Consider the following 17,725-nt stretch of genomic DNA (forward strand, 5'->3'; position numbering starts at 1 on the left):
CCCTCTGAGGATTTCCACTGTGATTGGCTGCATTATTTATTGCTTAGCAACAGTGCTCCACTGATGGGAGAGCAGGTGTTTGCAATTATCTGTCATCTTTAAAGCCTAATGCTCCTATTTTCGGGAGGCAGACTGAAACCCAAGTGAGCAGTGGTAAAATACTGGGCTACAGCGATTCTGTGGAAGAGACACTCAGGAGAAAATTAAAATATAATACATGCATGCTTGTCCTCACCCCCAGGCCAGAGTATATATCTGTATATTAAAAAAAGTTTCCACCTTGCTCACTGAAAATCAGCAGATTTCTTGGTATAATACCTTTAGTATATTTAATGAATCTCCCAGCCATAATTCAGAAGGAATCATTCAGAAGGAATCCTGGCTAAAAGATTCAAAAGGAATCAAAGAATCGCTGCTACAAGTTGAGCCTGATATCAAAAAGAAACCTTTCAGATGCTCCAACCAGCGCAGCTACCTTTGCCATGTGATTAGATGACCCTTGAAAGTTTACCCAGAATGCTTTTTAAACTTTTCTTCAGTAAATGACCAGAAAATAAATCAACATCCAGGGTACCGGTGCTTGTTTCTGTTCTTCTACATCACAGACGTTAGTTAAACTGGTGCAGTTTGCCTCTGATATATACGATGCTCATCACTGGTTAGAGAAAAAGCTGTGCTGACGATAACAAACCCATTTGTGGCTGTAAACTTGATTTGGTTGTGGGTTTTGACAGTTTAAATGAGGCTTTCAGCCCTAAAAGGACTGTGCAGCTATCTGCTGTACGTATGGAGTTATGAGGGATCAAAGATGCTGGAAAAAATAAAGTAGCTAAAAGTACCAGATTTCAACCCACCCCTGTGTACTTTGATCAGGTGGGAGGTGGGAGGCGCTGAGTGATGAATAAACTGTCACATCAACTTTATGGGATCTGGAAAATCCTATTTAACCTTCACGTGACCAAGTAGAGCCATTTATGACCCCAGCTGTTTATTACTTATGCCACTGTGATATTTTTAATTATGAAAATGTTTCCTGGTCTGATTTTTCAAGGTTTTACTTCCAAGAACACAAATACATGTAAGTTTTGTTTTTATTGGGATTTTTTTTTCATTACAGGCTTTAATTTGAATGTTTTGCGGTGAACTACCAGAATTAGAGCACACCGCCAGAACTTGGCACCCAAAATGACGACGAAAAGAAGAGCCCAAGCAATTTATTGGTAGGCCAGTATTGTTAGCTATTATTAGCTATCTACCCATCTAACAGTATCAGCTTTTAAATTGCTCAAGGACTTAAACTTCCTGTGACAGAGGGAAACACCCTTCTTCCTTTCCATGACCGCTGATGTTGCATAGTTTGTCCACCAGAGGGCACTCTGCAAGTTCCCTGTTGTGTTTTTAGTCACCCAAAGCATAAATCGGTAAATAAATAATTGAACATAATTTCTTTATGTTTTGCGTGTCTGAAAGATGAAAAAATATAAGCGATTATATTAAAATATGTGATTTTTAAATCAGCCTTAAAATTCCCATCAGGAATGAAAACAGCTCCGCAGAGATGATTGGAAACTGCAATTTGCATTACACCATTTTAGAATATGCATCATAGATGAAGGGAGCAGTAGTGTAAGGCAAACACATAGTGCCATTAAATAGTATTCATGTTTACATTATTATTTGTTGCTGGATTATTGTGTATTATCACAATTATTGAGCTAATTGCTTATATTTTTAAAGGTAAAATTTGAATGTCTCAATTCAATATTTTACATAGTTGCACTGATTTGCAGAAACGTCTAACAGACAAACTGTGGTAAAAGAAACACCTAAATCCATAACAGCTGTTCGACAGTCACTCAGAGACAACATGATGTTTCTCGGGGGGTCTGCCTCCGTCTCACTGAGCGTGCCCAGTTTTTTGCTTATTAGGAAGAAAAACTTTGGTTTGCAGGTATAAGAGTTGCTGAATCTAGTGACAAAGTTTGCAACATGAGGTTTACTGAGGCATGATTATTACTGCGGTGAGCAAGAAGGATGCCTGGCAGACAAGTAAGGATGAGAAGCATTCTAAGTATTTCGACATTTTAAAAAAGCCTGTAATTACCTTGAACAAAGAACCTCGGTGGAAGAGCTCGTGTCAGATTTTATAACTGTGACATAATCTGACAAAATCACAGCTTACACGAGTGATGTACAAAGACTGTGCTGTGATTTCAGCTGTATTTACATGTAAAATTATCACTGACAGGGAAAATTAGAAGCTACAGACAGTCTCTTACTTTGCACAGCAGCAGCTCCCACATAGAGGCTGTGCATGAGAACAGAGAGGGAGAGCAGCGGGAGAGCAATGGCTGCGAGAGCTGTGCTGCAGAGGAGTGCTGCAGATTCTTCACTACGTGCCTTTGAGAAGGAGAAAAACTTCCTAAAGGGGGATGAAAAGTTGCTCGTTCTAGATAACAAAGTTGCTGATTAGCAAAAAATGAGATAAACTGAAGCTTGATGAACACTACTCAAAGTACAAAATGTCACATGACCAAGCTGAGATTGAATATCCAGCTCGAATCTTACAGAAACAAATATTCAAGTGCCTGCCTAATATTCTGTATAGTTTGTTTCTGTTAGCCTGAAAGCATCAAGTCAGAATCCTGAAATGGATCAGTGCTGTGTTTGCCTGTAGTGTGTCAATATAAAGATTTTCTAATTAGTGTAAAAAGCATTTAATCTGCTCTTTAGCGAAGCTGGAACCAGAGACTGGTTGCCAGTTCATTAAAAAGTCCTAAATAAGGCCGTAAGTATTTTATATTTCATGATTGATTGATTCCTGTAACCAGCTGTGAGCATTAATGTCATGGATTGTATTTTATTAAATTGCATAAATTTAATGCCTGGAACAGAAAGAAGCATCGGTGTCCTGGATGTTTGATTCATTTACTGGAGAAAACTTTAAAAAGTCAATTTTGTGTAAACTTCCCAGGTCTATATGACCACGCGTGCGACAGGTGACAGCCTATCAAAAGCCTCCTTTGCGCCTACATTTTGTTACCAGCCTCATCCTCTAGCTGTGGTTCGCTCCATGTTTGGCACTCGTTTGGTTTTCCAGGGAATGACCCAGTTATCATTCTTTATTAAAGCCTGAATATTATTCACATAATTAGTTGTTTAGACCTAGTTTTATTCCTCCTGAGGTCTTAAAATACATCAGTGTTCTTTTATTACTGCAGAAACCATGTATTAATTTGCCATCAAAGCAGCTGCTGTTTTAATTTTCTATTTATTAACCAATTTGTTGTTTTAGGTGTAAAATATCAATAAAGGCTCAATATTTTTCCTCACTGAGTAAATTATAGCCTCCAGTTGTTACTATGATTCATCACCATCATTTGCAACTCCAGTCATGGCTCCAGTCATAGTTTCAGTGTCATTAATTACGCTCTTTGTTGTCAGTCGGCTTGCTTCGCCCGCTGAATCTCTCATGTAACAGAAAATGGCATCCCACTATATGACATAATTATCTTAATTCTGCTAGAAGGCGCAGTATAATGGAAAACCTGATATATTCTGAGACACTCACACAGGCAGGTGGGTTTAGGCGCGTCCCACTTGCCCAGCTTAGTGCAATGGCTGATGTTTCTGCCCTCCAGGATGAAGCCGGCGTGGCAGCTGTAATGGAGCACGGTTCCTTCCACGGGGGGCCCGGGAGGCTTCGCCGTCACCCTGCCGTTCTCCAGAGACGTCCACACCCGCGGGCACAGCAGCACTGGAAACAAGAAGAGGGAGTTATGGAAAGGTAAATCCATAAATACACAAAGAAGGAGTTGCACAAATGTTGCTCAAAGGGAGATGAATTCATTGTCTGCACAACCGGGTGCCTCCAAGTCCAGTTTTAACCCTCAGCTCCATTTCTCTGTCTACCAGCTCCCGGGGAAACGCTCGGCCTTCTAAGCTGATTTACGCTCCGCTTCGTTCACTGCTCAGTTCCTCTCCTTGTTTAATGGGGTTGCTGTTCAGTACTGAGGTTTATCAGTAAAAAGCCTGAAAACAGGATTTAAAAAAGCAGGAAGAGTGAAAAACAGTAGTAATGCGAAAACCAAATTGACGGGTTGAAAGACACTCAGAGGATAATTATGGTTTATTTAAACCTGGTGGATCCACCATGGGAAGCAAAGAAATCAGTGAATTTCCACCTCAGAATCACGTGATCTGTTTGGTCAATTACTTTCATACATATATAACGAAGCTTTCCTTCATGCTATGAATATTTCTGCCTCTTTCAGATTAGAGGTGCGTTGAAATTTGGCACTTCTAAATGTTTTTTGGGGGTTTTGCACTAATTTTAAGCCTTCATAAATTAATAAATTCAAGAGACAGTCACATTAAATTATTGGGGCATGAAATCACAATAATGGGATTTCTAACAGTTTTTAAAACATCGCTTCAAGAATTTAACGTCTATGGCGCAGATGAACAGAAACAAGCTTCGGTACCTGTTCGCATTGTTTGAGCTCTGTTTTTAAAATAATTCACTGTTTGGCCTGATAGTTGATTCAAATGTAGTTCATTTATATTTTTGTTTATTTACTGTAAATACTGACGGTGATTATAATGTGTTACCAAGCTTGAAAGCCATCTCCACTCAGGATAACGTTCACATAAAAAACATTAACTGCTTCATTCGAGTCAATTAAAGGAGCAAAAAGAGCTCGTCGCTCATTAAAACACGACCTTCATTCAGTAAAGAGTCTCCCTGATGCCGCTATGATTAAAATAGATGGAGGCTTGTTGTGCTTCATTTCTGTGGCATCGAATTTGGTAGCTGCAGTTGAGAATTTTTAGATCGGGTTCAGTAACATCGGTGTCACTGACTCACAGCTATAAAGCTGTTAGTCACTCTCGTATTTACAGTTTTGATTAGGCACAAGTAAAAAAAAAAGAGCCAGTTTTCCTTCGACTTTTCACATATCTGGTAATCAACACATGTTGACAAGTCAAGATAGGGCGTTGTTGTATTTCTCAAATCTCCCTGTGTATGTCTCCAGTCAGGATTTTGCTCGGTACACCACTGCAGTGGATTTAAATCAAACGTGCCGACTTTCAGCCTTAAGTCAAATTGTTTTATAAAACCTTTTCATTTTCTGTTTAGAAGACACAGCCTCTTTATACAAAGTCGCCCATTTTCAGAAGTAATTGGATAATTATTATTATTATTATAATTCCAGAGGCAGAATTATAAAGATGCTGCCAGTGGCACCTGTGCTATGAATTTGGATATCCTATGCTAGGTTATCACACTGACTTGATTTTCAGAAAACTTGACCTCTGACCTTGAGGTCGAGGTCACTGACATTCAAACTTGTTCGAGGTTTTTAGTTGCTGCACCTACAGTGTCAATTTGAAAGGAGTAAAACCTGTGATATTTATATATTTTTCATCAGTAGTTTCAGCAGTCTGTAAATGTTAGCTAACTTAAGCCTAATATTAAGAAACAGCCTTGAGGAGTGGCTCTACAGTGTAGTGGTTTATAGATGTGCCTAACAAGCAGAAGGTTCCCAGTTCATCCCCGTGTGGAGAAACAAATCCGACATTGAGGGCTGCGTCAGGAAGAGTATCAGGCATTGCAAAAATCTGCTAAATCAAACATGTGGCGCTGCGTGCTGTGAATGAGCCGCTAATATTGGTGAGAGTACACACATTTAACATCTGCCTAATTTACACAGCTGTGAACCTTTCAATTCTTACTAATAACAACATATCAAACAATTATTGCTTCATCTTACTAAACAAAGCAGCAACTGACTGAAGCATGCCTCAGTGTTAGTGCCACCGATATTGATTTATTAGAAATACTTTAAAGAAAAAGAGTTTTCACACAACTCTGCTGTCCTGAGGCCCCGCCCCAGTATTTCAGTCAGCTCAGGTCGGGACTATGAGTGAACCATTGCAGACGCTCTGTTGTAGATTTGCTGCTGAGCTCGAGGTCATCTTGAGATCATTGTCATCTGTACAGATGACCTCACCTTTGAAACAGAGGAATTCATGGTGAAACCAATAACTGTAAGGAGCCCGGGTGTTGGTGGAGCCCAAATCATCAGTCCACCAACACCGTGCTGACAGCTGGTGTGAGGCATTTGTGCTGATATGCAAGTGTTTGTACATTATGGCCAAACATCTCCACTTTGGTCTCGTTTGTCCAGAGGACACTGCTCCAGAAGTCTTGTGACTTGTTTAGATGTAACTTGGCAAACTTAAGTCACGCTGGTTCTTTTTACAGAAGAGTTTTGGGGTTTTTTTTCTGGAACCTTCATAAACAAACCATACTTGTTTAGCCTATTTCCAGTTGTACTGTCTTGAGCTAACTGAGGCCTGTAGAGTCTGAGGTGAAGCTCTTGGACTTTTTCTGGTTTCTCTGATGATTGCACCGTCTGATCTTGAGGGAAATTTGCTGGGAAGATTTTGGCACTGTGTTAACACAAACACACGTGAGCGCTCCAGACCTGCAAACTGTCTAAAGCTCTGCTTTTACTGAGGTGCTCACATTTACATCTTAATCCTCTGAGTTCCAGTAGAAACAGTATGGGTGTGCTTGGGGTTTCTGCAGGACTGCAGAATCCTTTACTAGCCATGTCAATCTGCACTTCAAACTGTTAACAGGAAACAGGAAGTCAGCCTGTTCCAACAATAGAAGGCCCCAGGCTGGCAAACTGCCAATTGTAAAATAATCTGCCACATCAGCCAAATTCATGGATAGCTCAGCACTCCAAGTGTCATGTTTAATTATCCAATCTTTGACCCTTCACTTACTTTATGTTAGTCAGTCGGGCCTTCTGTAAAAAATGTTAAGCACCCTTTAATTACAGGAAAGTGAGCTGAATTAAACATGTCTCAGAGGAAAGTACTTAACCACCGTTTTAATCCAAATCTTATTTTTTGCTCCCAAAAATTACACAAATCGTGATCTTACTGACAGAAACCCCTTAAAAAGGAAAATTTGTGTAAAACATAGTCTGTTAGTAGGAGTTACAAAAGTAAAATGCATTTGGTTTGTATCAAAGAAATTGAGGCAGACTTTGTTGGAGATTTTCTTGCATGTAAAATATTTTGGGGACACATCAGAGAGGTTAAATCACCAATGATATAAATCTGTTTGACCATTTGTAAGATTTTTAAATGGGGTTTCATTCACATAAGCATAAAATACTTGTTTTTGTTTTTCATGGTTATGTATATTATTTCTTCCCAGAAATAAGAGGAAAATGACTGCTGCTAAATAAGGTAAAACGCTGCTTTAACTACATGCAGACCAATCATGCTTCACTCCCCAAGCTCGCTTTTCTGAGCCAGAAAAATCCCTCCTCACAGCTGGCCACAGGCATGCCTCTAGTTAGCTTTAATCATGCCCAACGTGGTCTGGGGATAGCGTCACTCTCTCTGGAAACAAGGCTAGTCATGATGCCACACATTTCATTAATTGTAATGAAAAGTGGCTCCACTGCAGAGTCTGTCGTCATGTAGTAGCCCTGTGATGTTCACGGCGACTAATCTAAACGAGAAGAAAGGAACGCAATCAGACGGCAGCCTCGGTGACAGAGGCAACGGGTTAAAAAAATTCTCTTTTTTCAAGGTTTTTCATCTCTTCTAGTTACGGCTGCTGCAGAAAGAAAACGAACGACCTTCCCTACAGTCCACACATGAATAGATTCCTTCATCTGAGCAAGCACTGCAGTAGGTAAAAGTGAAATATAAATGAGCAAAAAGCTGAAAATGTGTCTGAGATTTAAATGAATTCATCCTGTGAGATTATTTCTTTCCCTTGTTTGCATATTTCCAGGCACTAGTTTCTAGTACATCTGGCAGTGTTCCCACACACGTCTCAGAAACAAAACGGGCACAAAGTAGTGACGGAGTCGTTAGAAAGTTGGAAAATGGAAAGTTTTGCGTTAGTTACCAGGAAAAATAAAACAGGAATAGCTTTTTTCTTTTTTGTCTGATCTGGAAATGGCCGGGCTCCTCGGTGTTTTTCTGTTAAGCTGCCGAGTTTGTCGAATCTTCCTTCCAGCATGCGAGTACAAAATAAAACTCCAATCTGCACATTGCAGCTTGTGCTCTTACGTAAGCCAGAGAAAACAAAAAATCCTGCTTCTGAGAGTGTACTCCTGGGAAGATTTCCACTGGTGTTAAATGTGAACTGGAAGAACAAAAATGGGAGGTTTCAACTGGGATTTGACTGGATTGCTGCCCTTATTTCAAAATTTGCAAGAGCCAATACAAATTTGGTTTGTAGAGAGATACAATCAATTTCATAGTGCAAATTTATTCATTAAACATCATCTAAATGTCTCTGAAGACACAGACGGCCTCAGTGGAGACAGTACAGATCATTTCATATTTACATGTATTTATTTTATAGGCCTTCACTTATTTTCCAAGCAGGGAGCAGAGGGAAAAGGCTTCATCTCCCCTGTAGAATAAACATATTCTCATCTCTGTGTCCCGTTTTTTTCTCACTGCCTGTGCTTTGACACACTGGCCACGTGTGTCCAAAATGGGGTCATTAAAGTCCAGTTTAAAAGTCACAGGTTTACCTGACAGGAGGTCGCGGTTGTGGTTAAATAGTCAGTTATGATCAGGAGGGTCTGAGTCATGTGATCTGTAAGTATCTATGTGGTGACCATAAAAAGAGCTAATCTTATTCTCTAAATACTAAGGAAAGTTGCATTAATGCTTCTTTCATTTCTCCCTTTAGCACATGCGCTGGGCCGTCTTTATGAAATGAGATCAGAATTCAAAGTGACAGACTAAAAGCCCGTTCATGGAGAAACAACAAGGCTGAGAAGCGTCACAGATCATATCGTTTAAATTATGTCTGCTTCCATCTTACACCATAACTTGCAAATATGCTGATGTGCTTTGAACAAACTGTTTAATTAATAGCCGAAATGGAAATAACAGTAATGTAGGCGAGTCTGCTGGTTATGGCCCGTTTACCACGTGCAGCACTTTGTAACATAGGTTTAGAAAAATGCTCCATAAATAAAATATAATTAGCCAAATTAAAATGATCAAAGTGAAGTAGAGGTTGTATTGCAGCTCTGTTTGCAAAGCTTACGTCCTCATTCTGAGCATTGTTGTACTGCCAGCTTTTAGGATTATGGTTAATTAATTTGACTTCAAAGATGCTAAAAGCTTTCGTAAAGGAACTGTTAAGATGGATCGTCTTCAGCAGGAAGAGGGAAAAACGAGTGGACCAGAGGCTGGGGAGCATTTTCTATTACAGCCACTTCATTTCAACTCACTGTGATGATTAGTGAGCTTTTTTTCACATCAGTAATAGTGTCTGCAGTGATGTGGACGCTGTGCAGGTCAGTTTGTGGGTAAAATGTACAGAAAACCAGAACGCAGTGATTTTCAGATCTCATAAACCAAACGTAGAACACAGAAACATATCAAACCTTTTAACTGAGAAACTATATTATAAAATATTAACTCAATTCAAATTTGATATGTGTGACACGAGTGCAAGGGACGAGGCCAGAAATCAGTATTGGATGCCTGAGCCAGCCTCAGCCAAAGCTCATTTAAAAAGGACTGAGGCAAAGTGGAAAACTGTTCTGTGGTCAGACGAACTGAAAATTGAAATTCTTTTTGGGAAACATGGACACCACATCCTCCAGACTAAAGACGAGGGGGGGGGGGCTTGTTATAAGCACTCAAGCCTCCGTCTCTGACGGTATGGAGGTGGATTAGTGTCTGTGGAGCTGGCACATCTGGAAAGGCTCGATCGATGCTGAAAGTTATGCAGGTTTTAGAGCAACGTGTTTTTTTTAAAGACCTTGTGTATTTCAGCAAAACATTGTTAAATTGTGCAGAATCGGGGTGCTGAACTGGCCTGCCTGCTAAAATTCTTCAATCAGACAAGAATGGGACAGCATTCCTCCCCCAAACCTCCCACAGCTGGTCTCCACAGTTCCCAGATGGACTTTAGTTAAAAGATGAGGGCATGCTACACAGTAGGAAACACGACCCCATCCCAGCTTTTTTGTGATGTGTCGCTGCCATCAAATTCAAAATTACTGATTTTATTTTCTTAGAATTTTCGCTGCTTAAACATTCAATATGTTCTATTGCTAATAAATTATGGGTTAATTAGATTTGCAAATGATTGTATTCAGGGGGTTTTTCTCTTCCCGGTGTAGAAGTCTGTGGGAAAGTGGCCTTTGCCTTCTTTCTTGCTGAATACAGCATGATGTTACTGTTGCAAATGATGGTCCTTATTAGAGTGAGAATTGGAAATAAACCAGAGCGCGCCATTGACAAGCAATTTGTCAATCACAAGTCATCAGTGTGTGTGTTGTCCGAGGGTTTCACAGTCACCCCTCATTTATGACGTCTGCTTCCAAAAAGATGCCAGTTTGAGACTTCAGAGTGGGACGTCACTGACACCATCCTTTATATACAGACTGTGGTGAAAAACATTGGGTATGGAAGGTGAGGTTTTTGTAGTTCATCTTCTTAGATGTTGTAGTTTTAATGCAACAGACTCATATCAGCAACATCCGTTATGAGCTTATCAAGCAATCCAGCACAAGTGCAGATTCTCTGAGCACTGTGGTGGTTTTCCCCAAGTCTCCTTCACCTCGTGATGTTTTCCATCAAGGTGAAACAACAACAACATAAACAACAACAAAAATGTGATTAGGGAAAAGCATTGGAGTTTTGTTTTTGACCACAGCCTGTTGTTTCCATCCCATTTGAAGCTTTGTGTTTTTCACCCACTCGCTGTTCACCTGCTTGTTGGCTTTACTCACCAAAAATGGTCAGACTGCAAAGTAACCACTTTTATTTCAGCCTGTCATTGGTGACATAAAATACTGTGAAGAAGACTTGAGTGACTGCTCATTTTTTCATATTATGTTTCCAAGGAGCAAGACTCTCCCCCCCCCAAGTGATGTCGAGCAATAACTCTCCGGTTCTCCGAAGCTCTTTCAAGTTCTTCTTTGGTAAATGAAAGACTGGCTGTCAAGAAGCCACAGTTAAGGAAGGGAAATAGAGAAAAGGGCCAAATTACACAAGAACAGGACTGAAAATGAGGGTTAACAGATCTTTTATGGTCATTAATCCAAACTTGTAGTTTTTGGTTCAAGTCGTCATCAGTGTGTCTACAGGCATCTGTAAAACACAGTGGAAGCTCTGTCTTGGTTTGGGGCTGATTAGCAACAGGTTCACTGTTTAGTGTAACAATGATCCCAAACACACAATCATTGCAGTACGAGTTCACCTGGAGAGAAAAATAAACCACAATGGCTCACTATCAGGCATGGATTGGCCTCCCCAGAGTCCAAACGTCAACACTATGGAAGTACTCGACAGAGAACTGAACAGAAAGCAGCCAACATCCAAAGAAGAGCTTTGAAGAGCCTTTATGAAGCCTGGAGAACTGCATGTCTTTCAATAAGTTGCTGAAATAATTTTACATTCTTGTAGCAAAATATAAAGAAATGATGGGTGGCTCAAGACTTTTGCACAGTACTGTATTGGCTTTTGCATTGCATGAATTCCACTAAAAGTATTCATGGATGTTCAGTATTGTGGGTGGCTGACGAACTAGAAACAAACATTTCTTGAGCAGTAAAAGTAGAGCTTCAAAACATGCTGCAGCTCAGTTACACTCAGAAGAGTTTTCCTTTACCAAAAAGGTTTCATTTAGTATTCTTTGTAATGAGAAAAAGGAGCAGGGAATGCTTTGGGAATAGGAGAGCTTACAGCTGGATGGATGTTTCACATCAGCCTTTTGTGAGCAGTATGAATTTTGCTCTGTTGCCTTGTCAGTCAGCTTAATCTACCATTGGAACGTGAGGGCCGAGTCGGACGGTGCAGGAGTCCAAATGTAACAACTCATTTTGTTCCAGTGCTTGAACGGCCTCTCGTGGCCTTCAGAAGCAACCAGGTCAGTGAAGGAAAGACTGACTGTTGGTCTCCTCACGCTAACATTTCACTTACAGTTTATCAGAGCGTCGCCTTGTTGAATGAGGAAGTATAAAATCTGCACAAGTCTGCGTTAGTAAGAAGGCATGGGGTCGATGGCAACAATCAGAGGATCACAGTTCCTGCCTTAGTATTATAACGAGCGGCGTAGAAGCGAACATCAGATCAGATCAGAAACTTTATTGTCATTGTCACGAGAACAACGAAATGAAGAATGGTCCCCGATCATTGCATCATCCCTAGCAATATCAAAATATAAATAAAACAATAAAATTCAATAAATAAAATAGATAGAATACTTAAAATACTAATAAGATATAACAGTAAAACATTCACATACATTCCCACACACATGCTTCAGACCGTGCATAGATTAACACAAGAGTGGCGTGATGGACATATTTTTGTAGTATTCAGATGTGTTATTGCAGTTGGATAACAGCTGTGTTTGAGTCTATTAGTCCTTGCTCTGATTGCCCTGTACCGTCTGCCTGAGGGCAACAGTTCGAACAGGGAGTGGCCAGGATGTGAGGTGTCTTTTATGATGTTTTGGGCCTTTTTAAAACAGTGGGCGTTGTGTAGAACTTCCAGTGTGGGGAGAGGGCAGCCAGTGATCTTTTGGGCGGTGTTAATGATCCCTTGGAGTGCTTTCCTCTGAGCCCCTGTGCAGCTAGTGTACCAGATGCATATGCAGTAAGTTAGAACACTCTCAATGGTGGCTCTGTAGAAGGACACCAGCAGTCTCTGTGTGATGTTATTCCTCCTGAGAATTCTCAGGAAGTACAGTCTCTGTTGGGCCTTTTTCAGCAGCTCGGAGGTGTTCACACTCCAGGAAAGGTTCTCCTCTATATTGACTCCCAGGAAGCGGAAGCTTGCCACCCTTTCTACACAGTCCCCATTTATGAATAGTGGTTGGATCTCTGCCTTTTTCCTTCTGAAGTCTATTATGAGTTCTTTGGTTTTTGAAGTGTTGAGGAGGAGGTTATTGGCCTTACACCATGACGTCAGCTGCTCCACCTCGTCTCTGTACGTAGACTCGTCTCCCTTGGAAATGAGCCCCACCACTGTGGTGTCATCTGCAAATTTCACAAAGATGTTGCTGTGGTGGCGAGGAGTGCAGTCGTGTGTGTAGAGAGAGTAGAGCAGTGGACTGAGCACACAGCCCTGGGGTGAGCCAGTGCTGAGACTCAGGGCTGAGGATGTGTGATGGCCAACTCTGACTCTCTGTCTACGGCCCGAGAGGAAGCTATTGATCCACATGCAGGTGCTGTCTGGAAGCCCCAGGTCTTGTAGCTTGGCCACCAGTTTGTGTGGAAGGATGGTGTTAAAAGCTGAGCAGTAATCCACGAAGAGCATCCGCACATAGCTACCATGCTCTTCCAGGTGAGTTAATGCAGCATGGAGTGCTGTGGCTACAGCGTCTTCCGTGGATCGGTTTGCTCTGTAGGCAAACTGGTGTGGATCCAGGCTGCGGGGCAGGGCTGCTGTGATGTGTCTGCGGACCAGCTTCTCAAAGCATTTCATTACCACTGGGGTGAGTGCCACCGGTCTGTAGTCATTCAGGCCGGTGATGTGGGGCTTCTTAGGCAAGGGGACTATGGTGGAGGACTTCAGGCAGAGTGGGACAGTCGCCTGTGCGAGGGATTTGTTGAAAATCCTGGTGAAGATCCCAGCCAGCTGTTCTGCACAATCCCTCAATATTCGACCTGGCACACCATCAGGACCCGCCGCCTTCCTCGGGTTAACAGCCTGCAGCATGCGCCTCACCTCGTGCTCTTCCAGGGTGAGGGTGGTGCTGCTATGGGTGGCGTGTTGCTGCTGTGGCTCCAATACCTCCGGTACCCTGGTCTCAAAGCGGGCGAAGAAGATATTCAGCTCCTCTGCCAGCTCCAGGTCACCGTCCGCAGCTCCGAGATTGATCTTATAGTTGGTTAGGTGCTGGATGCCTTGCCACACCTGCCGGCTGGTATTACTCTTCAGATGGTCCTCAATCCTCCTCCTATAGTCCCCCTTTGCCTCTCTGATGCCTCTCTTCAGGTTGGATCGGGCTGTGGTGTAGTAATCCCTGTTGCCAGACCTGAACGCAATGTTCCTCTCCTTCAGCAGCTGCCTGACCTCCCGGGTCATCCAGGGCTTTTGGTTGGGATAAGCCCGGATCCGTTTGACTGCTGTAACAGTGTCTATGCAGTGTTTTATATAGCAGAGGACACTGTCTGTGAACATTTCCAAGTCCTGATGTTCAAAGATATCCCAGTTAGTCCTGTCAAAACAGTCCTGCAGCTGCTGAGAGGCACCCTCTGGCCATATGGTAATATTCTTTGTGATGGTAAGAGCAGTTTTCTACATCATAGTATTATTAGCATTTAGGATCATTTTTATTAGTACCTCATCTTACTGAACTCATATTTATGTTAGAGTTTAAAGGAAGTATCAGTTTAAACTAACTTGACATGCTTGTCTTTGGAGATGTAGGCAGAGGAAGCAGTGAGGCGACAGTGCTAACCAACCCTGTGACAGACTGCAGACCTGTCCAGGGTGTGCTCCACCTCTGCACTCCCAGCTGGCATAGGCTCCAGCCCCCCTGCACACCCTGAACTGGATAAACAGAACAGGATGGATTTTTAAATGACCTGAAAGCTTCATGTAAAAATGGCTCTTTTAAAACTAGAAAATGTAAAATAACTGTAATTAGTATTTTGAATACTAATATTTTGTTATCATGTGACAATTTTAAAATAGCGGGGGGGAATTACAGCAGTGTCTGGACTCATGGAGTGGTTTCAGCTCACTGTTTAACTGTTTGGCTACAGCTTTACTGGTTTGGCCCTCTCACTGCTCTCCTATTGTGCCCGGCCAAATCGAGCTGCTATTTTCAGATGAAACACCTCCGAAAATTCATTGAACACGATCTGCTCTGCGCCAGTCAGTTTATGGAGGGAGGGAAAGGTTACATGTACTAGAGTTGTATAATTAAAATATGTAAAGATGTCAAAATATCACAATATCAGTGATTACAAATGGGTTACATCTTTATTTCTTTCAGAAAAAAAGGGTTTATGTAAAATATAACGTTCATTCTTTTGCTTTTCACCATGCTGCAGTCTCTTCCTTTGGCATCTTTTCCACAGTCCTGGTCAGTAAAACCATTGGGGACTAATGTGAGTGAAACATCACCAAGGGTAGAATGGCTTACAAGGAAGTAGGACAAGAACTCCTTTCAGTGCCTGAAATTCATTAAAAGACCTAACATGACTGTACATGTATATAAATATAAATACTGGAAATATTCTCACTCGGATACCTGAGGAAACAGATGGTGCACGACTCTCCTGCTTTAATAACCAGTTAAAAACATGTTTGCAAAGACATGAAAAGTAACCACATGTGAAAAGAGTAAACACTGCAGTAACCTGTTAGTGCTGTTGTTATTGTGTGCACCAGTTTATGGTTTAAATGTTTTTATTTATGTAAAGGAAAACACAAGAACCAGACACAGGCAACAATTCACCGTAGATCCCAGTGTAACGTAATGAGGTACTCGAGTATTCTGTATCACTTTTGGATAATTTCTCTCACCTTGCCCATCCCTGCTGAGTCAGCACACACAGGCATGATTAACTCTTCAGTCTCTTTTATGTGTTTAGCTGGTTACAGATGCAGAGTCGGGGTTGATGACTGTGTCTGATATCAGGCGCCTTTTGTTTGAGAAACTTTTTTTTGTATTTCTAAGACCTTCGAGTTTAATACATCAGATGTGTTTCAAAATATTTTTATAAACCCAGATGAAGTTTTACTCTTTCTCTGCATGTTAATTCAGCTGCATTTAATTTTATTTGCACTCATGTTTACAGTTTTATTTACAGTGATGTGAAAACCTGAGTACACTCAGTGTTTCGGTAGCTTTCAGAACCATCTTTAACAGGAGTAACTTCAAATGTTATCATATCATTATTATTAGATCATTATCACACTTCTAAACAGCTCATGGAGGTTTGGGGACACATTTATGCACAGCTCTCTTAACATCTCGCTGCAGCATTTCAGCCTGTTTGAGGTCTATGAGAGCTTTAATATTTAACAAGGAGCTTGACGATGAAGGTAAAGATTCTGCAGTATTACACAGAAGATCCTCCATGAGCAATCACAGAGGAAGAACTGCCCACTATTAATAGCAAAGCCATGAAGTATTCCAACTCAGTCGGTATTACTGTAATGTAACAGGTTACTTTAAACTGCAGTAAATATGTTGCATTACTTTTGAGAAATAATGTTACCTAATGCTATTGTAGTTTAACAGTGGTATGTATAAAAGCAACCCCCACCGAGTGCCAAACAAAGTGCACAGCAGGAGTTGGTAGACACCAAAAAAAGGCTAAAAGCAGGTTGAGACTGCACAGACAGCTCCCCGTGAATCTTTGCTGTCATAACATCAGACGCTTTATTTCATTGTAGTTTTGGCTTTAAATTAAGATTGTTGATTAAGCAGACAGGACACTTGAAAACTGAATATTATACACAAGATTTGTCTGGATTTGGTTCACTCAGCATCATTTTCAGCCACAGCAGGAAACTGTCAGCAGAAAAGCTCTTATGAACTCCCAGTACACTCCCTGTACTCAGCACCAAGTGCCAAACAGACAGAGTTAGCAACACAGACAGCAGTATTTCATCGACCAAGTATTTCTCTCCAGAGTTGGAGGAGAAACTGAGCTAAAACAGTAAATATTGCACTTATATTTGCCAGGCAGACACAAACAAAACTCCGAATGAGCACAAATGATGCTCCATATGTGTAAATACCCAAGTCTATCGTGTTAAACATTAAGGAAAAGCTTTCAAACTAAATCATATAACTGTACTGGAATAAAACACATAATAGGCTGGAATTAGCTCAACATACCATCGACTGTTTTCAATCATCCTGAACGCTGCAAAGCCAGTGAGATGGAAGCAACCATTTGGGATTACTGTACATCGTGTAATTCATATAAAAATAGATAAAAATGCCCTCTAATCAGGGGTATGCGGCACACCTCCTCCGGTTGCTCTTCTTGAATGGATAAACCACACTCCTTTTATAACACAGAAGCTACTAATCCACAGGCTTCATTCACTACAGTTTACTCTGTGTGTCTTGATTTTGGTGCAATGTTTCGCTGATTTTGTCGGGAGTAGAAATAAATCGCCACGCTGCGTTCTTTCTTCACACCTGCATGTATCAGCGCATAGTTGGAGAAGGAAGGATGACCCGTTGATAGCGAGACGGAGGGAGAGAGAAAGAAACCAAAACACTGGAGTTCCTCCGGCTCCCAAAGCCGGTCACCACAGACTCTTGTGTTAAATTAACCAAACGTACTAATAAACATCTTGAGGCCACAACAGTTTCCTCCTTTCGTAATCGATGTATGGTGGTCAAACTCCACCTGAATACTGGTGAGGCTTAAAGTTGGGGGCGTGGCTACTGTGATGGGTGTCCTATCATTGAGCTGGACTGCTCCACTGTGTTTGTGCTGTTGGTGCCATTTGGAGCATTTTAATGGAATTGTGTGACAATGTGGCCGCGGTGTGAGACAGACCGCCCAAGAAAACAGAGCTCCGGTGTTTGATGAGTGACATTGTATTACTTCATTATTCTGTAGAGACATGTCTCAGTATCTGCACACTCTATCAGTGTTAGCTGACAACTCGGCCCTGTCGTCTAAATATGATCACTTCTGGCTCAGACTGGCAGCAACCTAACGCTGAG

General features: G+C 41.4%; 1 protein-coding gene and 1 long non-coding RNA gene across 6 annotated transcripts in view; one reads left to right on the forward strand and one right to left on the reverse strand.

The window, feature by feature from the left end:
• gabbr1a (gamma-aminobutyric acid (GABA) B receptor, 1a) overlaps nt 1-17,725 on the reverse strand; it is a 130,975-nt gene that overhangs the window by 100,846 nt on the left and 12,404 nt on the right. For all 5 annotated transcript variants that reach the window (XM_086312473.1, XM_086312470.1, XM_086312469.1 and 2 more), the window contains one exon: nt 3,572-3,757. In XM_086312473.1, the coding sequence (XP_086168599.1) occupies nt 3,572-3,757 (186 nt within the window). The remainder of the gene's footprint in view (nt 1-3,571; nt 3,758-17,725) is intronic.
• Nucleotides 1-17,725, forward strand: part of LOC147319736 (uncharacterized) — a 46,916-nt gene that overhangs the window by 18,651 nt on the left and 10,540 nt on the right. The window contains exon 2 of the long non-coding RNA XR_015131576.1: nt 3,642-3,787. This is a non-coding gene — a long non-coding RNA (uncharacterized LOC147319736). The remainder of the gene's footprint in view (nt 1-3,641; nt 3,788-17,725) is intronic.

Source organism: Aulonocara sp. 'chitande type north' Nkhata Bay, linkage group LG11 (assembly GCF_057382095.1).
Source record: "Aulonocara sp. 'chitande type north' Nkhata Bay isolate Kocher_YH1m ecotype deep benthic linkage group LG11, A_spYH_male_GT1.1, whole genome shotgun sequence".
NCBI classification, from domain to species: Eukaryota; Metazoa; Chordata; class Actinopteri; order Cichliformes; family Cichlidae; genus Aulonocara; species Aulonocara sp. 'chitande type north' Nkhata Bay.